At 43.2% G+C, this 14,998-nt stretch overlaps 1 protein-coding gene across 1 annotated transcript in view; it reads right to left on the reverse strand.

The window, feature by feature from the left end:
• Positions 1 to 13,457, reverse strand: part of LOC109935039 (PHD and RING finger domain-containing protein 1-like) — a 29,606-nt gene extending 16,149 nt beyond the window's left edge. Inside the window, exons 1-4 of the mRNA XM_048607341.1 lie at positions 13,444 to 13,457; positions 12,126 to 12,283; positions 8,123 to 11,551; positions 3,347 to 3,504 (exon numbers count right to left, since the gene is read on the reverse strand). Coding sequence (XP_048463298.1) covers positions 3,347 to 3,504; positions 8,123 to 11,551; positions 12,126 to 12,283; positions 13,444 to 13,457 — 3,759 coding nt within the window. The remainder of the gene's footprint in view (positions 1 to 3,346; positions 3,505 to 8,122; positions 11,552 to 12,125; positions 12,284 to 13,443) is intronic.
• Between the last annotated feature and the right edge of the window lie 1,541 nt (positions 13,458 to 14,998).

The following is a 14,998-nucleotide window of genomic DNA, read 5'->3' on the forward strand; positions in this document are numbered from 1 at the left end:
GGTTACTCAGTTTTGTTTTGTTGCGGCAGATTCGATAGGCCAAAGGGTCTCTCATGTACTGTATGACTCTATATGAAGAACAGCAGAGAATGACTTAATCATTACTCATAAGAAATGAGAGTATGAGAAGCTAGCTAGAAATGTGAAAATGGACAACAAGATTTTCAACAGGCATTTAAAAAGGAAATGACCAAGTCAAGTCAGTGTTACCTTATAGTGAGAATAGGGAGTTAATAGCAAGTAATAAAAGAAATGGCAGACAGAATTTAGGAAAAATGCTTGTCTTCACATTACAGGATACAAAAATAGATTCTGATAACAGTTGTTAAGTCAGGAGGTAGAGAGAGGAATTTAGTGAAATTACATTCATTTGGAAAACAGTATTAAGCAAACTGACAGAGTTATAGGCTTACAAGTGTCCAGATTCAGATGGAGTCCATCCTTAGATATTAAAAGAGGTAGCTAATGACGTAGTCGATAGGTGTTAACTTTCCAAAATTGCCTAGATTTTGAAAAGATCCATTGGACTGGAAAGTAGCAAATATAACTCCTGCATTCAAGAAGGTGGGTGGGGGTGGGAGGTAGAAAGTAAGAAACTATAGGCTAGTTAGCTTGAAGTCTGTTGTGGAAAGCATCTTAGAACCATTTAATAAAGAGGTTAAGGCTGGGCATTTTCAGAAACTTATGCTAATCAGGAAGTCAGAGGAAGAGCAGAAGCCAACTACCAAAGCAATAAGGAGGTGGGGGGGGGGGGGGGGGGGGGGGGGGGGGGGGGAAGGGGGGCGGAGGTGGAAACAGAAGATGAAATGGGAGGGTGAGCTAGCTAACAATATAAAAGAAAAGTGCAATTGTTTTTTTTTTAAGATATTTTAAAAAGTAAGACAGAGATAAGAGTGGACACTGGATAATTGGAAATTGAGCTGGAGTAGTAGTAATGGGGAACAAAGAAATGGCAGAGAAACTGACTAGGTGTTTTGCATTAGACTTTTGCCAGAACTTCAACAGAGTCAGAGGATAAAGGTGAATGCAGTGGCCATCACAATGGAGAAGATGCTGGGGAAGCTGAAAAGCTAAAGGTGAATAAATCACCTTGACTGGACTGGACTGGACTGGACTGAACCCCAGGGTTCTGAAGGAAATAGCTGAGCAAATTGTGAAGGAATTGGTGATTACAGGAGTCAGGGAGGGTCATACGGATTGGAAAAGCTAATGTAACACCCCTGTTTAAGAAGGGAAGGAGGCAGAAGACAAGAAACGTGAGGCCTGTTAGCCTGACCTTGGTTGTTGGTAAGAGTTTAAAGTCCATTATTAAGGATGAGACTGTGGAGTACTTGGAAGTGCATGGCAAAATAGGGTTCAGTCAGCACAGCTTCGTCAAGGGTAGGTCATACCTGACAAATCTGTTAGAATTCTTTAAAGAAGTAACAAACAAGTTAGACAAAGGAGAGCCAGTTGATGTATCTATTTGGATTTCCAGAAAGCCTTTGACAAGATGCCACATTGGAGGCTGCTAAATAAAATAAGAGTTCATGATGTTAAGGGCAAGGCAGTGGTATGGATATAGGATTGGCTAACTGGCAGAAGGCAGAAAGTGAGGATAAAGGGGTTTTTTTCAGGCTGGCAGCAAGTGACTAGTAAAGTTTTCAGAATTCAGCATTGGGACCACAACTATTCATGTTATAGGAAGGAATTCAGGGCAATGTTGCTAAGCTGGCAGATGACACAAAAGATAGCTGAGGGACACAGAGTGTTGAGGAGGCTGGGAGGCTGCAGAAGGACTCGAATAGGCTAGAAGAGTGGGCAAAGAAGTGACAGACTGAATACAGTGTGAGAAAGTGAGAGGTTATACGATTTGGTAAGAATAGAGGCCTAGGCTATTTTCTATTTAGGGGAAGGTTTTGGAATTCTGCAGCACAAAGGGACTTAGGAGTCTTACTTCAGAATCTAAGGTTAACATGCAGGTTCAGTTGGCAGTTAGGAAAACAAATGCAATGTTGTCAGGCAGATTTTGAGTATATGGTGGGAAAACGTGAAGTTCTTTATTTTGGCAGGAAAGATAAGCAGAGTATTACTTGAATGGAGAATTCTGAAGTGGAGTGGGAATCTACATGTTCTAGTGCATGAGTTCACAAGAGATTAATGTGCAAATAATCAAGGCTAATGGGGATGCTATTCTTTATTACAAGAGGAACTGAATATAACTACATTTATGCAGGACATTGGTGAGACCATAATATTGAATACTGTGTGCAGTTTTAGTCTCCTTATTTGAAGTAAAAAATACACGCATTGTAGCGGTTAAAAGGTTTACTGGACTGATACCTGGAATGAGTGGGAAGTCTTATGAGGAAAGATTAAAAGGCAGGGCTTGTTCCCACTGGGATTTAAGGAGTGACTTGATTAAAGTGCACAAGATCCTGAATGATCTGACAAGATGGACGTGGAAAGGAGATTTCCTCTTGTGGATAAACCAAGAACTAGAAACACTGTTTTAAAATTAGCAGTTATCCTTTAAGGGCAGAGATGAGAAGATTTTTTTTTTCTCTCAGAGGGTTGAGAGATTTTGGAACACCTCATCTTTGAAGGCGATGGAAGTGGGGTAACTGAATATTTTTCAGCACAGGAAGATAGGTTTTTGTTAGATGATGGAATCAAATGTTATTTTGGTTTTCGAAATACCAACAAATCAGCCATGATCTTACTGAATGGCAGATTACATTTGTGGGGTTGAATGGCCTTCTTCTGCTCCTATTTGGTATGAAAGTTTACTGTCATTTCAGGCAGTACATTCCAGACCAGAACAACTAACTGTGTAAAAAAAATTTCATTGGCCTTTGGGTTGTTTGCCAATTATCTTAAATTGGAGTCCTTTGGTTGCTGCCATTTATCCAAGGGGAACTCATGCATATCTTCCACGTATAGACTTTCGGTGACAATCCTCAGAAATAACCAAATTACTCATTAGAACAGATTCGAAAAATCATCTCATTGGTATATTTTAAAGCAGACTGACAATAAAATCTCAAAACAACACTCCTTCATTGTAAATGTTACAGAATCAATAATTCTTTTCAAGCCATTGTTTGGAACCAAGAAGCTTGGATGGAGTTATGGCACAGATCAGCTAAGATCTCACTGACTGGCAAAATAAGTTTGAAGGGCTGAATGGCTTCACTGACTCTTACATACATTTTCTCAACCTTACAGAAGGAATTTCTCACAGACTGGGGCAATTTGTCCAGACAGGAGTTTGAAAGTCTGTTTTTACATGAACCCATAACCATAATCACTGCAGAAGCGGAAATATGCCAGGATCCTACACGCAAAACTGAGGGCTAGCACCAACCTGAGGCGGAAACAGACCAGGGAAAATTGGTGGAGGGATCATAAAATTTGCTGCTGGAGGCTGGAACATCGGCACCTGATTTGGTGGTTGACTTGTTTCTGGAGCTTTCCACATGCTTTCTTTATTAAATCTGTGCACCCTGTAGGAGAACGGTGTCCCTGTATACAAACACAGAAGACATTTTAAATCAAAGCTTTTAATCTTGCTACATCTCAAATGAATATCATCTTCACAATGCTTAATGTATTAATGTAATACAGGTTCAAATAGCCACAGTGCAATCTTAACCTTTTACAATTGCCCAAGAATTCTGAAGCTAGCATATTTTAACATCTTCAGCACGTGTTCATGCTGAGTAATAACCTCTTAACACGTTCAGGCCCTGAATGTTTCCAATGTCGACAATGGCTGGATACACAGAAAAATAAAATTCAACAACTGTCCAGGAGATGTGGCAGATGCTTTCAAACCATTTAGTGCTTCCAAAAGTACGGTCCTTCTCTTAATCTCACCAACTAACACAAGTGACTTCTGAGGAAGGGTTTAGGCCCGAAATGTCAGCTTTCCTGCTCCTCTGATGTTGCTTGGCCTGCTGTGTTCATCCAGCTCTACACCTTGTTATCTCTATCGAATCCATCTGCTCCTCTTAACATCCTACAAGCTTCCGTAAAATTAGTGTCTAATTTCTAGAACTTTGGAATTGTGGAAGCACCATCTAAACCTGATACACTTCTATCTGTAAGAGACAGTTCCACCACTGAAGATTCAGTGGTATCTGTAGAAAACCCAGAAGAATCAGCAGACATGAGTACAGTTGAGGAACAACAAAACTCCAGCACGCTTGTTAATGAAGCAGTAACTTTGTTTAAAAACAAACACTTCGACAGTGCAACAGGTACCTGCTCCCAGAAGAATGAAGCAAATCATGAGACTATGTCGGCTAGCTCTGGTTCAAACAGTTTAAATGAGCAAGAGGAAGCAGAGTGATGTGACTGAAATGACTCCTTGGAGAGGAAGCCAGAATCGATGAAACCAGACTGCAATATACACAGACAGCAGTATATACCATATACTAAATGCACTATGGATTGTTGATCAGTATCTAATTAATTGGAGTTACGAACTAGTTGCATATGTTTACTGAGACAGGTGAGTCTCTTCCATCTCCATTCACAAATTCTAAATACAAGGAAATTCCACTGTTAGAATCAACAGTGTCTGTGAAAGAGAAGACCGCAAATGAAACACGTTCCCAAAGCAGGCCTGGCAGCATCTGTGATGAGAGAAGGGGTTTGTGACTTTTCATCAAAATTGATGGATGATGCCCATATACCCAAACACACTTTATATGGTGAATTGGCCACTGGATCCATGCCTCCATTACAAAGATGGCTGTAGATGAGATATGAAGGTAGTGGAAATCAATAAACTAGGGGACATCCATCAACAGCCAAGACATACAGCAATAACCTGAAATCAGTAACTCAAAACAAAACTATTGAATATCCAGCTGGCACTAGCCTAGGACAGGCAGAGGAACCAGATGGTGTAGATCAGAAAGCAAGAGCGAATTGAATAAAATATTCAATTGAGCAGAATAGTGGGTATTGAACCTTTATTGTTAAGAAGGGTAAAATACCTCACGTGATCAAAAAAAGAGTGAACCATTCAAGTTTGTGAATGGAGATGGAAGAGACTCACCTGTCTCAGTTCTGAGGAAGGGTCACCAGACCCAAAACGTTAACTCTGTTTTTTCCTTCACAGATGCTGCCAGACCTGCTAAACTTTTCCAGCAACTTTGTTTTTGTTCCAATTAATTAGATACTGATCAACAATCCAAGATGCATTTTGTATATGGTACATACCGCTGTCACTGTGCATTGTGGTGTAGGAACTGAATACTTAAAGTGGTGGATTGAGTGTCAATCCAGTAAGCCACTTCATCTTGGATGGTGCCAAGCCTCTTCACAGTGTTGCTGGTGCTGCACTCATTCAGGCAAGTGGAGAGTTTTTAATCATATTCCTGAAATGCGGCTTATAGACAGACAGGTTTTAGGGAGTCAGAGGTGAGTTCCAAGGTTTTGGAGTAGATTTGTAGCTCGGGTTATGGGTGTTGAGGTTGGTTGGCTCACTGAGCTGGTTTGTTGTTCCGCAGATGTTTTGTTACCCTGCTGGGTAACATCCTCAGTGCAGCCTCCGATGAAGTGTCGGTGTGTTTTCCTGCCTGGTTTTTAAACTCTGGAGTCCGTTGAGCTGGATTGCCTCACTTCCGGTTTTCCTTCGTAGTGGAGTGTATATGGGTTGAGTTCTATGTGTTTATTGATGGCTTTCTTCGTCGAGTGCCAGGCTTCTCGGAATTCCCATGCCTGTCTCTGCTCAGCTTGTCCCAGACGAATTGGTGGTTCTCCTTGTCCATGTGGATTGAGATGACTGAGTATTGGTCGTGTCTTTTTGTAGCCAGTTAGTTCCGATGTATTCCTGATGTAGGGTAGGATGATGAGTGTGTCGGGGCGTGTAGTATCTTCCTGATGTTGTTCGTGTAGGCATCTTCTGACCCAGTTTTTTGGATATCCATTATCCTTGAAAACCTGGAAGAGGTATTCTTCTTCCTCTTGGCATAGTTCTGTGTTGCTGCAGTGTGTTGTTGCCCTTTTAAGTAGTGTTCGCACGCAGCTTCGTTTGTGTGTGTTGGGATGGTTACTGTTGAAGTTCAGTACCTGGTCCGTGTGTGTGGCTTTTCGGTGTACTTTCCTTTGGAGTTCCCCATTTGCCTTGCGCTCTACCATGACATCCAGGAATGGGAGCTGTTTGTTCTTCTCCTCCTCTCTGGTGAATTTTATTCCGGTGGGAGTGTTGTTTATAACTTTGTGTGTCTCCTCTAGTTTGGCCTGTTTAATGATGACAAAGGTGTTGTCCATGTAGCGTATCCATGGTTTTGGCTGGATTAGCAGAAGGGCCGTCCTTTCTAGTCTTTGCTTCACTGCCTCTACTATGAGTCCAGAGACAGGTGATCCCATGGGTGTCCCGTTGATTTGTTCGTATGTTTGGCCGTTGAAAGTGAAGTGGGTGGTGAGGCATAGGTCCAGTAGTTTGAGCATGCTGTCTGTGGAGATGGTTTCACTGGGGTCTTGCTCCAGTAGTGCTGTCATTGTTTCCCTTGCTAGTGGTATGTCTATTGATGTAAATAGGGCAGTGACATCAAACGATATCATGGTTTCCTCGTCGTCTATCCTTAGGTCTTTGATGGAGTTGAGGAATTCTTGGGCTGAGTGGATTGAGTGGGGTGACTTGTTGACTAGGTGCCTGAGTCTCCTTTGTAGTTCCTTGGCTAATCTGTGTGACGGAGTGCCTGGTAGGGAGACTATGGGCCTAAGGGGTACTTCCGGCTTGTGCACTTTCGGGAGGCCGTAGAATCGGGGTGTGTTGGTTCCTTCGGGTTTCATTCTTAAGAAGTCTGCTTTGTTGATCTGTCCTGTCTAAGTCTTTTTAGCGTATAGAAGATTTTGTTGCCTAGTTGCGGTGTCGGGTCAGTTTGTACTGGCCGGTATGTGTTTTCGTCGGCGAGCAGTGCCTGTGCTTTGGAAATGTAGTCCCTTTTATTCAGTATCACTGTCATGCGCCCTTTGTCTGCGGGTAAGTGAGGCGAGTTATTTGGTGCAGAATTCCCAGCTTCTGACCTGCGCTTCTAGCTTCAACATTCATGTGACTGTCCAGTTAAGATTTCAGCATTGGCAACGCCATTGAATGTCATGAGGAGATGCTCATTGCCTGACAGATGCATAGTGTAAATGTCATTTGCCACTTATCAACCCAAGCCTGAATATTATCCAAGTCTTGGTGCACGAGAGCACATATGACTTCAGGTTCTGAGGAGTCATGAATGGTAATAAATAGTCAATCATCTCCACTTCTGACGTAATGATGCAGGGTAAGTTACTACCGAAGCAGCTGAAGATAACTGGACCTAGGGCACTTCCCTGAGCAACTCCTGCAAAATGCACTGGGCTGTGATGATTTAACTCCAACAAGAACAACCATCTTCCACTTTGCTAGGTATGATTCTCCTTGATGCCACATTCAATCAAATACTGTCTTGCTGTCAAGGGAATTCACTCTCTCACCTCAGTCTTTGTCCATGTACTCGTTGGCTCTTTGAAAGTATTATCCAATTCATTTCAATCCCAGGTTGTTTCCTCATAGCCCTACAAGCATTTCTTCTTTAAGTATTCAACCAACTTTCTTCAGGCCACACATTCAAGATTATTGGAGTTTTATTTACTCTCCCTTCCCATCCCACAAATACCTTAAATCTGTATCCACAACACAGCCTGTGGCTGTGCAGTGAGCGGCAGGCTGCAACTTCAGGACAATCTGCACTTGGAAATTGCAGACATCCAAAAGATGTGACCATGTTCAGAGAGGTAATGATGCTGAACACTTGACATTCCAAAACTTTCTCAAATTCTGGGGCACTGTTTCTAAATTGAATGATAATAACATCATCGTGGCAAACTACTTTCAGCAACAAATTGGCAAAAATCATTGAAAACGTTTTATCTAACTTAATGCAGTATTAGTGAAAAATACCTCACAGTAAACACTGAAATCCTTCTAAATAATGCATTTTCAGTTATCAGAGTTGTGTTAACAATAAACGTTATAATGTTTGATTAGATCTTGCCCCACAGTGAAATATGTCAAAAAAGGAGACAATCTGTAATTTGTCTGCAATCAGAATTCAAAGGAAATAGTACAATTAAAAATAATTACACTTACTTGCAGGCCTCCCAGAGGATGCCTCATCCTTCTCCTCTGTCTCCAGGTTCCAAGTAACTCTCTTGACAAGGGGTTTAGTTTTCACTCCAGTGCTTTGGGAACTAGTTTCACTTGCGGTCTTCGCTTTTACAGACTCTGTTGATTCCAACAGTGGAATTTCCTTGTAGTCCTTATTGCTCTCTGTTTTCATTGATTCTGGCTTTGTCTCCAAGGAGTCATTTTCAATCACATCACTCTGTGCTTCCTCTTGCTTAGTTAAACTGTTTGAACCAGAGCTAGCCGACATAGTCTCATGATTTGCTTCATTCTTCTGGGAGCAGGTACCTGTTGCACTGTCGAAGTGTTCGTTTTTAAACAAAGTTACTGCTTCATTAACAAGTGTGCTGGAGTTTTGTTGTTGCTCAACTGTACTCATGTCTGCTGATTCTTCTGGGTTTTCTACAGATACCACTGAATCTGCAGTGGTGGAATTCTCTGTTACAGATAGAAGTGTATCAGGTTTAGCCGGTGAATGATTTTGAGATGGTTCAGCTTCAGGTCTCAAGGCTGTTTCTTCATTTACTGACAAGAGTGGAATCTCCTCCTGTTTGCCAAGGCATATTAAGGGAATAGAAACCTCATCTGTAACAGCAGACACTTGGTAACAAGGACTTTTAACTTGTAGAAACTCAGGTACAATATTGGAACTTTTCATTACTGTATCAGCCTGGCTTGTGCAAGAGCTAATGCTTTCCCAAACGTGGTCAACTCCAACGGAAACATCAGCAATAGTTTCTTCTAAGCTCTCACTTTTACAGCTGGAGTCCTTGTTTTGATCAAGTAGTTCTTTGTGTTCTTCTTCTTCCTGTGTACTGTCAATGTATGGTGCTGGTTCCTCTTTAATGGCTACTGAACAGGATGAGCTCTGAATAGCTGGTATAAAGTTACTTCCCTGAAAATTTTGAGACTCACAAGAAATAAGCAATTTATTTACTGAAGCTTCCCTCTCCAAAGGCTCATTATCTCTGCAAGTTGAAATTTTCTTTTGCACTTGATCCTTCTCACCAAATTTTACTTTATCTTGAAAGAAAGTTTGTTTTCTATCTACTTCTGGGAATTGGCATTTTGATTGCGAGCACCTATCTCTTGATCTTGATCTACTCTGATCTTTAGACCTGGAACGGGTTCTTGATCGAGGTCTTGGCTTTCTCCTTTCCCTAGATCTGGATCGAGTCTTCGATCTTTTCTTTTCCCTAGACCTGGCTGATTTTCTCTTCTCTCTGGAACTTGATCTTGTCCGTGATCTTCTCTTGTCTCGAGAGCTGGACCTAGACCATGACCTCCTTTCTCTAGAACTTGACCTAGACCAGGACCTTACCTTCTCCCTAGATCTAGGCCATGCTTTTTTCTTATCTCTGGACCTTGACCATGATCTTGAGCGCCTTCTCTCCCTGGACCAAGAGGTTGACCGTCTGCTTCGTCTATCATACTGTTCTCGTCGGTACAGCTTCCTCTTTCCTTTCTCACTGCTGCTCCAAGAGTGCCTGGAGAAGCCTTTGTGATCCCTTGATCCTGGTATTCTCCTTCTTCGCTTGTGACTGTCTGTAGATGTCCCAGAGGAGGAACTACCTGACCTCCTCTCTCGAGATCTTGATCTGGAACGTCTTCCTCTTTTTTCTTTGCTCCTATCTTGTTTGGGCTTTTGCCTTTTAAACTTCTCGGAGCTGCTGGAGCGAGACCTTGACCGAGATTTTGATCTCCGTCGTTCCCTTGAGTGGGACCTTAACTTCTTCCGTTCCTTTGACCTTGACCTTGACCTGTAGCCTTTGTGTTCTTCAGAGACTGAGCTCTTACATTTGTGTTGGCTGTGGGAACGCGATCTTGATCGTGATCTTGAGTGAGCCTTTGATTTGGAGTGGGCTTTTTTATTCACTGTTTTTCTTAGCTCATTTTCTGAAGAAGTATCTGCATCAGTTCGCACACAAGTGGGAACAATTTTGGTGACAACTTGTAAAGTACCCTCTTCAGAGCCTACACAAGAATTAATGCCATCACTGTCTGTATTTATTGTCTGTTGTTCAGACTGTTTGTCATTAGATGTTGAAAAGTTGCAATATGCTTGTTTGGTGCGTTCACTGCCCCACTTTCTCATGTCAGATTCTACATACAATTTTATATCTTTGTCCTCAATATTAGCCTGAGATTCACTAATACCTTCTTCTCCAGAGGTCAAAGAAGGTGCAGTAAAAGATTTACAGCCATCGGGATTGTCAGTTGGTTTCTCTGATGTTAGACCTTCAGTTTTGATTTTATAAGGCTCCGTTTGCTGTGTGCAAGATAGCTGTGTAGTATCAACATTAAAATAAAGGCTTAATGTATTAGTTGTGTGTTCATTTCCTTCAGAAATATCATTACCAGGGCTGGGCACTGGGGATTTGCCTCCAGATCTTGACTCACACCTATCAGGAGTAGAATTTGATGAAGATGGATCAGAACCAGTGGGTTCAAATGGATCATATATCTCATCTATCTCTTTTTTTATGTTGCGTTTCAATCGTGAAGTATTTTTGCCGCTTTTGCTACAATGCTGAACTTCATCATCTGTGGGTTCAAATGGGTCATAGGCATCCAACTTTGGCAGACTAGTCAAGTGACCAGTACTACTTGTCACTTTTGTACAACCCTGACCAGATGAGCTGGAAACCAAGTCCTGAGCTTGGTGTTTTTCTTGGAAAGTACTTGAGCAGCCAGTCGAACCTGTGATGCTGGAAGATTGATGCCTTTGCTGGACAGGTCTTTCAATATCCTTTTCACTATTTCCCAAATCCATTGGCTTTGTAGCCTGGCTATTCTGGTCATTACCTGCAAGTCTGCTGATACAGGCTCGAGGTATTCCATTGCTTTGCTTGTTACCAGTTTGAAAGCTTGAAGTACCAGTTTGGTTCTTGATCTTTGGTATCCTAGGAAATTCTGATATATCAAGCCTCCTAACAGGTGGTTTCGGTGGAACTCTGTTCAGAGAGCCCATATTGTTTTTGAAGAGCAAATTGGAGGCGCTATTCAACCATTTAAAAGGTGTGAAGCCACTGGTACTCTTTTGACCGTCCCCAACACTTTTATTAAATGCTCCTGTCCTTTGTGTATTGAGCAAAGTAACCGATTCACCGGGCACAGGACCAACTGATATTTCAGGCATTGGAGTAAACGTTCCCGAAAAGGCAGGTCTTAGATTGCTGGATGCCATTTGTGGCCTTGGCTTGGATGCTAAACCAGATGTAGATGGCAACGTACCCAAGACATGTTTTGCAGTATTAGTTACAAGACCAGCAGTTTCCTGATTCTCTTTCAAGGCGCTTACAGAGATCCCTGAGATGCAAGCACTTGTTGATGAACATCTATTCGATGCCTCACCAGTTTTGTTGTTACTTGATGTTGATTTTACAGGTTGCCCTAATGTAAGAGCAGAAAGGAAATTTTACAATTAATACTTTACACAACACACATTTATAAACTAACTTCTGGGCAATACATTTTAAGAAGAAAATGTCAAGACATTGGGTGGGGCATAGCAGTTCAACAGGATAACACAACAGGTTTAAGGAACTTCAGTTACATGGAGAGATTGGAAAAACTGGGGTTCTTCTCCTCATAGCAGCATACTCAAAAGGAGATTTAACTGAGGTGTCCAAGATAATGAGGGGTTATGACAGAACAAGCAAGGAGACTGGGAATGTAGGCTAATGTGGACAGTTCTGATCCATCTCAAAACTGATAGAGAAAGCAAGCTCTAACTTATCAAGACATAGTAAGACTGCCAATGCTGGAGTCAGAGATTACGCAGTGTGGAGCTGGATGAACCCAGCAGGCCAGGCAGCACCAGAGGAGCAGGAAAGTTGACATTTTGGGTCGGGACCCTTCTTCTATGGACTATAAAGGTCATGAAAGCAAATGCATTGACCAGAATTCTTCCACTATAAATAGGAATTAGTCTAAAAATGACCAAATGCTGTATTTTGGATAATACCTCCATCTTTAGGCTTTAGGCTTCCATCCCTATTGATGACAACATCAGAACTGTCCATCAGTAAGACATTCTGTCCTGCTAGGATACTTCCCAACACATCGGGTACGGAAAGAGTTTCTGGCACTCCCTCCTGGGCAACAACTGGAGGTCTTCCATTCCTGTCACAAAGAAAAGATTTAATCTCTATTTAAACATTCTCTGCCATTGAAGTGAGTCATTTCCAGCCAATTGATTGTAAGACCTACAGCAGAAAGTAGACTGAATAAAAACCAAAAGAATTGCAGAAGCTGTAAATCAGAAACGAAGTTCCTGGTAAAGCTCAGCAGTATGGCAGCACTGGTGAAGAAAAGTCAGTGTTAACGTTTTAACGATCCTTCCTCAGAATTGATGGTAGCTAGGAAAATGTCAGTTTATGTGCAGAAGGTAGGGTGATGGGGGAGGAGGAGGGGTGGGTAAGGAGTAAATGGTAGGTGGGGATAGAGTGCAAAGAGAGAGAAGACAGTTGGACAGACACAGGAGTGGTTAAAGATTTGGCTAGGAGAGTGAATAGCTGTTAATGGAGACTGTTAGTAGCTAATAATAGGTAGTGTGGCGAACTATGTGATAACAAGGCCTAGTGTGTAGGGTTGGGGGTTAAGGCATGGATGAGTTCAGGCCCTAAAATTATTGAACTCGATATTGAGTCCGGAGGGCTGCAGGGTCCCCACGTGGAAAATGAGGTGCTGTTCTTCCAGCTTGCGCTGAGCTTCACTGGAACACTGCAGCATGCCTGAGACAGAGATGTTGGTCAGGGAACAGAGTGGTGTGTTAAAGTCGCAGGAAGCTCAGAGTCTTCTTCATGGGCAGAATGTAGATGTTCTGCAAAGCGGTCACCCAATCTATACTTTGTTTCCCCAGTATAGAAGAGACCACATTGTGAGCAGCGAATGCAGTAGACTAGATTGTGAGAAGTGCAGGTAAAGTGCTGCTTCACCTGGAAGGTGTGTCTGGGCCCTTGGATACTGAAGATGGAGGAGGTAAACGGGTAGTTGTTATGGCTTCAGCGTTTGCAGGGGAGGGTGCCGAGGTGGGGTGTTGGGACTAAAGGAAAACTGGATCAGGATATCCTGATGCGAACGATCCCTGCAGAAGACGGATGGGGGGGGGGGGGGAATATGTGTCTAGTGGTGGCATCTCGCTTAAGGTGGTGGAAATGGCGGCCGATGATCTTCTGGATGTGGATGCTCATGGGATGGTAGGTAAGCACAAGGGGAACCCTATTACTGTTGTGGGACGGAAGAGAGGGGGTGAGGATGGAATTGTGGGAGATGGGTCATACCCGGTTGACAGCATTGTCGACAACTGTTCTGGGGAATCCTCAGTTGAGGAAGAAGGTGCACATTTCAAAGCTCCCTTGTCAAAGTTGGCCTCGTTAGAACATATGCGACAGAGACGGACGAACTGGGAGAACAGGATGGAGTCTTTATAGGAAGCAGAGTCCAGATAACTGTGGGAGTCGGTGGATTTATAGCGGATATACCACTGTAGTGGATAAACCCACCGGCTGCGAATCCATTGTCGATTGTCGGAAAAACCCATATGAGTCGCTAATGTCCTTTAGGGAACTAAACTGCCATCCTTACCTGGTCTAGCCTACATGTGACTCCAGACCCACAGCAATGTGGTTGACTCTGAACTGCCCTCTGGGCAATTAAGGATGGGCAATAAATGCTGCCAAGCCAGCGATGTCCCTTATCCCCATGAATGAATAAAAAATAAAGGGAGCTTTGAAATGTCCACCTTCTTCCTCAACTGAGGACTCCCCAGCAGCGTTCTTGACAGGGCCCTCAACGGGGTCCAACCCATCTCCCGTACTTCCATCCTCAACCCCTCTCTTCCCTCCCGAAACAGCGATAGGGTTCCCCCTGTCCTTACCTATCATCCCATGAGCAGTCACACTCAAAAGATCATCAGCCGCCATTTCCACCACCTCCAGCGAGATGTCACCACTAGCCACATATTCCCCTCCCCTCTCTTGTCCGCCTTCCACAAGGACCGTTCCCTCCAGGACACCTGGTCCACTCTTCCTTCATTCCCAACAGCCCGCCCCACCCACTATATCCCCCCCCAACCCACCCCCTCCCCCCGGCACCTGCCCCTGCAACTGCCGAAGGTGTAACAACCGCTCATTTACCTCCTCCCTCCTCAGCATCCAAAGGCCCAAATATACCTTCCAGGTGAAAGAGTACTTTACTTGTGCTTCCCACAATCTAGTCTACTGCATTCGCTGCTCACAATGTGGTCTCCTCTCCACTGGGGAAACGAAGCGTAGACTGGGTGACCACTCCGCAGAACATCTATGTTCTGCCCGCAATAAAGACCCTGAGCTTTCAGGTGCCTGCCACTTCAACACACCACCCTGTTTCCTGGTCAACATCTCTGTCTCAGGCTTGCTGCAGTGTTCCAGTGAAGCTCAGTGCAAGCTGAAAGAACAAAACCTCATTTTCCGCTTGGGGACCCTGAGAAGCTGCCAGGCCTGCTGAGCTTTACCAGCAATTTCTGTTTTCGCGAGTAGAAAGTAGACATTGTACTGATCAGAGCCTTCAAGTCGTTGGAGAATTCATAGGACAGTGCACATGTTCTAGAAGAACCCAGGACTGCAAAGTTACTCTCCACATACACAGATAGTGAAAAGTGGAAATAATTTTAACAGGGAACTCTTTTCCCAATAACTTTAACCATGCATAAACTGCCAAAATGACCAAGGTGCTAGGGTTTGAACATGACTATAATGATTGAGTTCAATGGGTCCCAGAGCTCAGCAGTTTACACCTACAGGCCACAATATGAATCCACACAATACACCATAAACCTATTAGATCACCATGGATTGA

The sequence above is a fragment of the Rhincodon typus genome, chromosome 17, assembly GCF_021869965.1.
Source record: "Rhincodon typus isolate 14 chromosome 17, sRhiTyp1.1, whole genome shotgun sequence".
In the NCBI taxonomy this organism is placed as follows: domain Eukaryota; kingdom Metazoa; phylum Chordata; class Chondrichthyes; order Orectolobiformes; family Rhincodontidae; genus Rhincodon; species Rhincodon typus.